Here is a 7,849-nt window from a genome sequence, read left to right as displayed (position 1 = left end):
CGGAGAAAAAAGTACCGTGAGAAGAGACTGTCAGAAGTTCAGAATCGGCACAGAAGATCACATCGGCAGTATGAATCGCGGTCAGCTGTTTTGGGTTTTGGGCGTTTTTGCCACTGGAATTTCCCTTTCGATGGGTTTTCCACAGGACGAACTAATCAGGCCGAATAGTGACGAATCGGATGTGAGTGGCATTGGCTTCGTGACCCTCGATGGAACCGCCAGCGAAGAGAGTGACGAAAGTGGACAAGGCAATGCGTCCGATGATTTAATATTTTTGAGTCGTCAAAAGCCAAATCCGGTAAACAATTCCGTTGATTTAAGCGCCTTTGTTGCTCTGATTCCCCTGCTAGAAGTCCAGACCATAGCCGCCCATTATTATCACCACGATTCGGAGTTTCAACGGGACTATGCCTTCCTCACTAGCAGTTTTTTTGCGGACATTAAGCGGAAAATACTTCAACTACCAGAAGTCCTGGAGTTCACCAACTATCTGGGTGCCCACGGTCTAGATGTGGTCCAGGTGATGCATTCCGTGGCAGGAGCGTTCAAGCCCGCCATTTTGACCTCCGCTGCGGTCAACGGTGCGTATGAGTATTGACTTTTGTTTGTGTAAATGCTGCCCTTAATTATTGGTATTCATGTCCGTAAAATCCACCAAGGAGAATATGAATATGAAACTGCAGTATGTGTACATTTTATTCTACAAAGTTCACAATAAAATATAATATAATAGTTTTTACAAAGGCATTTATTCATTCATGACTTTCTTTCAGGGCCTACCAAAGCCACAACCACCGAAGATGGCAGCTCCGCCGCTAGAGAAGCACAGACTGGCCTCCATGGGATGGTGAAGAGGGTCCTGGAAATTCTGCCGCAGGACCAACTGTACGCCCAGTTCTTCGACGAGTTTGAGAGCAACAAACAGTTCGCAGCATTGGTCGACAGCATAAGCAGTCCAAAGTTTGCCAAGATTTTGAGCGGCTTGCAGGTGAGTTGGCAATTGGTTCCCGGGTCCACCATGTGGTAATTGTATTTCAGCCAGGGGACACGCTTTGTTTGCTCGATGGCCCCAACCTCCTCCTAGCTCCTGGCTACGCGTGTGTTAGGGGAAAATTGTTTAAAGGAATTCTATTCGACTGCCAGCTCCATAATAATTTCCTAGAGGGACGTGAGAAAAATTCCCGATTGCTTTATTGAGTTTTGGCCAGGAAAGGTACAGGTTAAAAATGGGCAACCTTTATATGCGATTCCGTATACAAATCAACTTCCGTTGATGCCACAGAATTTTCAAGTGCCACCGCCTTTTCTTTTTTTTTTTTAATGCTTTTTCGGCCGCTTTTCCTAGTGCTTTTCCATTCGCCTCGCTTCTAATTGGCAATTGAGCTGGGCTACGTGAGGCACATATTTATGAAATCAAATCGACAGCCAGCAGGCAATTTATATTTATTTTTCCCAGCCCCGAAACCATATACATTTATCAGCCATTCCAATGCCGATGGAGAGTGTTTCTGATAATTGATTTCGCCACACTGATTCACCTCTCATCTTCTGCATTTCAGAACTCATTGCCACTGCGAAATCTGCTACTCGTCATGCACACGAACAACATCTATGTGGAGCGGATTGTGGAGTCCGTAAAGTCGTACCTATCCATCTCCAGCTTTTAGTTTGCTTAAGTCTTAGGGGCTTGTCTTCAGCTCGCTGGTGGGTTAAATGTTGCTAATTAAACCTATGTTTTAAACTGCTGCATATACTTCTAAGTTCAAAATAACATTTCACCCTAATTTTGTTTATTAACAATGTGGTAAATATCTTATCACTGAGTGTCCCGTTTATCTGCCACTTTTTGCCCACCAGGAGCATATGAGCCCCCATTTAGTGTGTAATAAACGGAAGGGGAATCCTTTAAAGACATTCGCTTGTCCTGGTGGCGGGAAATCGATGGGAAGTGGAATTATTTAGCAGCAAGCGCCTCCGGGGAATTGACAACGCCAAAAGAAACTTGGGCATATTAATAACATTGCAGGCATCCCCGAAAAAGGCTGGCAAAAAACAAGAGGGTTAAATGACGTCAAAAGTTTATCTGCGAAAAAAGTTGCCACGGCTGTTGGCCCTGATTTATGCCGCCGAATGCCAGGAGACGCCTTCAACGGCGCAACGCAACAGTTGCAACTCTCTTAATGTCGGCGTTTATTTGAATAAACTCCAACTTTGATTTCACAGGCAGCGAGCACGGCAAAAAGTTGCAAACTTTTTCGGTTAACTGATTTCCACACAGACCCACACCTGCAGCCTCACGCTTTTCCGCTTTTCCGAGGCGCGGGCAGAAGCAGAGCGGAGCGGGTGGAGCGGTGAAAACAAAAAATTATTTCCTTCTCGCGCCTCCCCAGGAGACTCATAATTTAGCCCGAGTATATCAATAAATTACGCATGCAGCGGCAGGTGGAGGACCAAAGGACCCAGAACAACCAACCAATGGGGTTGCTGTCGGAGATAAAAGTATTGAAAAAGTATCCAATTAACTGCGTAGCTATGATGCAACTTTGACCATTCCACCTCTGCTCCGCTTGGTGAGGCAGTGGGGGTTGATGGTGGGTGGTGTTTGTTCCCATCTCATCTCGGGGCAACCCAGGTTAAGTCACCCCCGACATAAGGTGAGCGTCAGCCATCAAGCGGCAGACAGCAGGCATCAGGCATCAGGCATTCGACATCAGGCTCCATTAATCAATTACAGACCAACCAGCCAGCCACCCAACCGAAGTCCATCCAGAAATCACACTTGGCAACTGTTACTATGCATGCACTGGAAGAAAAAACTACAAAATAAACTAAGAACTAACTGCTTAACTGGTCTTATAATTCTAAGATTTGTTCTAGCGCTTGCATGCTCCAATGTGAGTGCTAAGAAAATCGACTTTTTTGTCAAATTTGCCGTAAAAGTTTATTTTCCGAACATTATTTACGAGCAAAGAAAGTATAGCACAAAATCGCCTTGTTATTTTTTCGAGTGCATCCGAGGACGAAATTCAATCTCCTGCAACCAGTCTGGGGCAATCATCCGACCTGCGACCTGAGCGACACACTTCATTCGATTGTCGAGATTTTCGGAGGCTTAGATTGATGCCCGACGGCTTGCCGAAAACTCTCTGCAGAACTACAATTTCCAAATTCTAGTCTCGGTAGGGAAATCAGGAAAATCCAGTGGAAATGACTCTGCTTTCGGGCGCCACATCTGTGGCATACCCCGCTCAAATGCCAGCGAAAAGGATCAGCTGGCGGCGTTTGGTGGCACTACTGCCCCATTCCATAGGACTACCCATAAAAGCGGTAACGCCTCATTTGAGGGACCTGCATCTCGTCCAGCGCCGTCTTCAGGATGATTTTCTGGGCTGTGAGGCGCTGTGGACGATTTTCATGGCCGCCGCCTGGAGTTATCGCTACAGAACGCGACTGAGACCGTTTCCCAGCCACTGGAGCACCATCGATATGGTTTTCAATACGCTGGGTGATGCGCCCAGACTGGAGGTGCTGCAGCAACAGCTCATGCACTGCGACTACCAGGACTGCTCCCCCAATGTGGTCCGTTTGCTAACGGACATCTTGGTGGATCAGGCCGATCGCGTGTCCCTGAGCTCCCTGCGGCCCTGCGAGTTCCAGGAGCTGTACGCCCACCTCGGCATGCCCCCACCCAAGCGTCCGCCCACCCAAATCTTTGAGGTGCGAACGGGCAAGGGCAACGAGATAGGGGAGGCCTATGCCCGCTTGCGGCAGGAGAACAAGGAATCCGTGCGCCTGGGCTTCTACGGCTGCAAGCTGGAGAAGCTCTATGCCCTGCTCAACCAGAGTTCCTTGGCCAACGGGAAGTACCTGGAGCTTACCTGCGATATCAATGAGGCTCTGGCCAGGAGTAAGCCACAGGCTGGCTTGGGTGGCTCCCGGTGCGGATCGATACTGCGATGCGTGGCTGTGGTGGAGTTCGTGTTCCAGGACAATGAAACGAGCGGCGATAAAAAGCAAGTGATCATCAAGGATGCGAGCACCATGCAGGTATCGTATCTACTGTTGTATGGCCAAAGTTGCCACGAACACGCAATCGAGAGGCAAATCAAGCTGATGGCGGAGCCCGCTCGAGAACTTCTCAACTGGGTGGATAAGTACCAGGATGAAGCCATTTCCTTGGGCGTTGGCCTGCTGATCGTTTCCTCGATGGCTCACTTAGGAAGCACTTTCTTTCGCCTGTTCGCTCGCACTGGCTTCCACGTCCTCAAGCGAGGTCTCCTTTAAAAATTGATAATCGTTTAATTTTAGTACCCAACATCCTGTGACCTTAAGCTGCAACCGAGCTCTGTTGCCGACTTCAGTTTGATTTTCAGTGGAGTCGGCGACAGAACTCAGTGACAGGCATCTGTAATGTGTGAAATGAAATCGATTTGTGTCTCAACTCTTTTAACTTCAGAGATTCTAACTTCTTTGCGTAGCTTTTAGAGAGTGGGAGGGATAAACTGGCGAAGCTTGGTGTTTTCAGTACCCACATAAATAACAACAATTTAGCATTCACAAGTGACGCAGTAAAAATTTATGCGCTCTCGCACATTTTCAATTTTCTGCAATTTTTCTAGCAATTGTGTGAAATTCCTTGCGGCCATTGGGCAACAGCAGCAGTAGCAAAAGCAGCAGCAGCTTCAGCAGACGTTGCATGTGGCAAGGACACAGACAGATTTGTGTGTGTGCGTGTGAGTGGGCTTGCACTGGGAGAAATATTACAATGCCTTTTAAAAGCCCAAGTGCATTAAAAGGGGGAATGTCATATAGCTGTGAACATGCTTTCCATTTACAGATGGGCTTACAAAACCATTGAAACGTATTCATTTGTTTTATAAAAATGCATTATTATTAAAAGCATTTTTTTCCTATTTCCATAGATTATTTTCTTAGTTTCGCCAGCATATTTGCTTTATGTGCACGTTCTGTGAGCATTATGTGCCGCCGGACACTTTTAGGGCCACACAATTTAGAGACTTGGCTGGGCTAGATTTTCCATTCCATTTTTTTTTCGCACGCTTTTCCTTTTTTTGTGTCATGGAAACCCGCCAGCAATGTGTGTTCGTGTGTACTTATGTGTCGCGCTGGCTGGCTCCGCTTTTTACATATGCTCGTCTGCTCGTTGCTGCTAGAAGTTATGCCTGGAATTCCAAGCTGCCGTTCGATGGCCGGACTTTTCCGCCGCTGGTCAGATGGTCACATGGTCACATGGCCACATGGTCGTCTGTTCAGATGTTCGGATGTATAGATGGTCGGCGGAACGGGGAGAACGGACGACGCATTGCTGGCATTTTGAGGCGTTGCTTGTGCGAGGCATTTTTGCAAGCCATATTTCATTGAATTTACATGCTCTTAGCAGCTCGCAGGCAGTTTTCGCCCCTGTTTGTGCTGCAATTACCGTAAACTCTCCGCCGACGCTCTATCAGTGCTGATTTAGACCCCAATGATTTTCCCCACCCAAAAGCCCACTTCACCCAAAAGGGCGACAGTTCGCAGCAACCATTAATAAAGGCACACATCAAAGTTGGCATTCGCCACATAAAATTCAATTTAGTGGCGGCGACACCAAAATAAAAAGGCCATCCCCTGAGTAGAAAGCTAAGCCAAGATGCACATTAGCATGAATGCACAGAGAGAAAATATTACACTTATCTTACATACATTATTTATAGTAACTACACGTATTTTTGAAATCACGGTTTTGGATTTAGTAACATCGGCTGTTTTTATGCTTCGGTTAGTTACAAATATTTATTGCTATTAAAAATTCTCCATTAACAACATTTTATTCCGCTTGTATAGATAGAAATAAAATATCTAAAATTGCATACGGTTTTTGCTCAGTGCATTAAGGGGCTGGGGGTGTTAAGCAGGTTGGAGTGGATAACAGATGAAGGAAAATAGAAAGTTCACCCACTTAGGTTCTGCACTCGAAACTGAAATCAAAATAAATGTCAACGCTGTCGTCACACAAAGCCAAACCGATTTCTCCACCGCTTTCTCCATTTTCCCGAGCTTTTCCGGAGCGCAAGAGAGTAGCATCCCCCGATTTTCGCCAGTTCGCCGCTTGGGGTCGAAGTTTTTGACTTCCCTAATGACAAAGTGTGGTGACGTTGGCTTCCCTGCATCCAGACGACGTAGCTGGTGATGATGATGATGTCGATCACAATGCGGCAAGGACGTTGATGATGCAATTTCCCTGGCCGGAATGGGTGGTGAACGGCCCACCCCATTGTTCGTTTTGTTAATCTAGCAAAATTGATAAGGTGTGAAATTCTTGATTTTATTTTCTGCGTCGTGCGCAGCAAAATGTTTTTCTTTCGTCGAACCACCTTTTTCGCTCTGTTCGCCTTTTGATTTTGATTTTTCTCCCCTCCTGGTTATTTTTGGGGTTTTTACTGTTTTTTATTTTTTTAAGGGGGGGCGTCCTTTGATGTTCTTTGATGAGGTGTTTGTTTAGTTTTTCCAGCGTTCGGTGATTCTTTTCCTTTCTTTTTTTCTTTTTTTTTTTTGATGTTACGCCGTTGTAAACGCAATTTGGATACGATTCAGGCGGCAAAAGCCCAACCTGTCTATCACGCTTTTTTCCATTTACATTTTAAACGAAATTTAATCCAGTTTGTGGCTGCGCAACAACACCTTCTGTCATTTGCTTTGAAATTTAAATAAGCAAGGAAATTGACTTTGCAACGACAGCCGGAGTCATAAGAACAGGCCACATAACCGGGAAAGACAGCCAGTCGACGGGGACAGCGGTACATTCCGTTTTCCGTGAGTTTTTCCATGCGTTTTCCGAGCGTTTTCCCTGGGTACCGGCTTAATTATTGGCCCGTCAATTGCACAAAGAGAACCAGAAACGGAAACCGAAACAGAAACAGAAACAGAAATTGTTCAAACGTTGGCCGGGCATAAATTGATTTGTACCGACGTGGCTAACAAAAAAAAGAAAAGAAATGAAGTGTGGCCACCGATGGTCAGGGGGTAGCCAGAAACCCCTGGCGGCAAAATCCGGGCAAAGTGCAACGTGCAGGAAGTTTCCCCTTTTCCCCAACGAACTGCCAAGTTCTCCATTTCGAATCAATTGAATGGGATTCGGTGCGATTCAATGGATTCAAGTGGGGGAGTATCCAATTCCGTATTGGGCGATTGTTTAATTATTGGAAATACTCGCACCGAACTCAAAGGATACCCCACCTCCGTGTGTGTGAGGGTGTGCGAGTGTGCGAGTGTGCGAGTGTGTGCACCTTGCTAATCAGTGCACTGGCTGCATCCGCCATTATGGCCAAATGCAAACTTCAAGTACTTGGTCCTTAATCAGGTGTCCATATCCATTGCTTAGTGACCACAACATGAAGAGCCCGATGGCCGAAGGCAATCAAGATTCCTCTGGAATGAAGCACTGAGAAATAATGCAGCCAATCTAAGGATAAATAATATGTATTAACAATCATTATATAGACATTGATACTGATAAAAGCCCAACTAGTAAGGACAATTTGAAGTAATAATTATTACACTTAACATTTATCTTAGAGCACTTGAAATAGTTTAGAATTTGGCTCGGTGTCGTGCTGGTTCTGCGATTGGTTGAATCTCAGGTGGGTGGAAGTGTGGGCTGCTGAGATCAAAGTGCCCTTTGAGTCGCTCAAGTGGCCACGCAGATAATGCCCGGCACAAAAGGTCGTGGTCTTGTGACGGTCTGGGCCAACTAATCGCATCGCCAGCAGCAAATGGACCAGCTGCCGCAGCTGCACATTGCGCATACGCACTGTGGTCGTTCGTTTAGGTTTATTTGTCACTCAGCTCG

General features: G+C 46.2%; 2 protein-coding genes across 2 annotated transcripts; both read left to right on the top strand.

The window, feature by feature from the left end:
• The first annotated feature begins 22 nt into the window (after window positions 1-22).
• On the top strand, window positions 23-1,910 carry LOC6531403. The gene is made up of 3 exons (XM_002092170.4): window positions 23-581; window positions 774-988; window positions 1,560-1,910. The coding sequence occupies exons 1-3, from the start codon at window positions 71-73 to the stop codon at window positions 1,665-1,667; spliced, it is 834 nt and encodes a 277-aa protein (XP_002092206.1). The 5' UTR covers window positions 23-70; the 3' UTR covers window positions 1,668-1,910.
• A 989-nt stretch (window positions 1,911-2,899) lies between these two features.
• Window positions 2,900-4,455, top strand: LOC6531402 (protein mono-ADP-ribosyltransferase Parp16). The gene has a single exon (XM_002092169.4). The coding sequence runs from the start codon at window positions 3,208-3,210 to the stop codon at window positions 4,282-4,284; it is 1,077 nt and encodes a 358-aa protein (XP_002092205.1). The 5' UTR covers window positions 2,900-3,207; the 3' UTR covers window positions 4,285-4,455.
• The last annotated feature ends 3,394 nt before the right edge of the window (window positions 4,456-7,849 follow it).

The sequence above is a fragment of the Drosophila yakuba genome, chromosome 2R, assembly GCF_016746365.2.
Source record: "Drosophila yakuba strain Tai18E2 chromosome 2R, Prin_Dyak_Tai18E2_2.1, whole genome shotgun sequence".
NCBI lineage: Eukaryota > Metazoa > Arthropoda > Insecta > Diptera > Drosophilidae > Drosophila > Drosophila yakuba.
The sequence above is the reverse complement of the archived record's forward strand: the minus strand, read 5'-3'. Positions and strand labels throughout refer to the sequence as shown.

Bases quoted from the DNA above. Each gene is read 5' to 3' on its own strand.
- LOC6531403 (XM_002092170.4), top strand. From the start codon at position 71: ATGAATCGCGGTCAGCTGTTTTGGGTTTTGGGCGTTTTTGCCACTGGA. The intron at 582-773 runs GTGCGTATGAGT...ACTTTCTTTCAG, and splicing joins GACCTCCGCTGCGGTCAACG to GGCCTACCAAAGCCACAACC. The intron at 989-1,559 runs GTGAGTTGGCAA...TCTGCATTTCAG, and splicing joins AGATTTTGAGCGGCTTGCAG to AACTCATTGCCACTGCGAAA.
- LOC6531402 (XM_002092169.4), top strand. From the start codon at position 3,208: ATGACTCTGCTTTCGGGCGCCACATCTGTGGCATACCCCGCTCAAATG.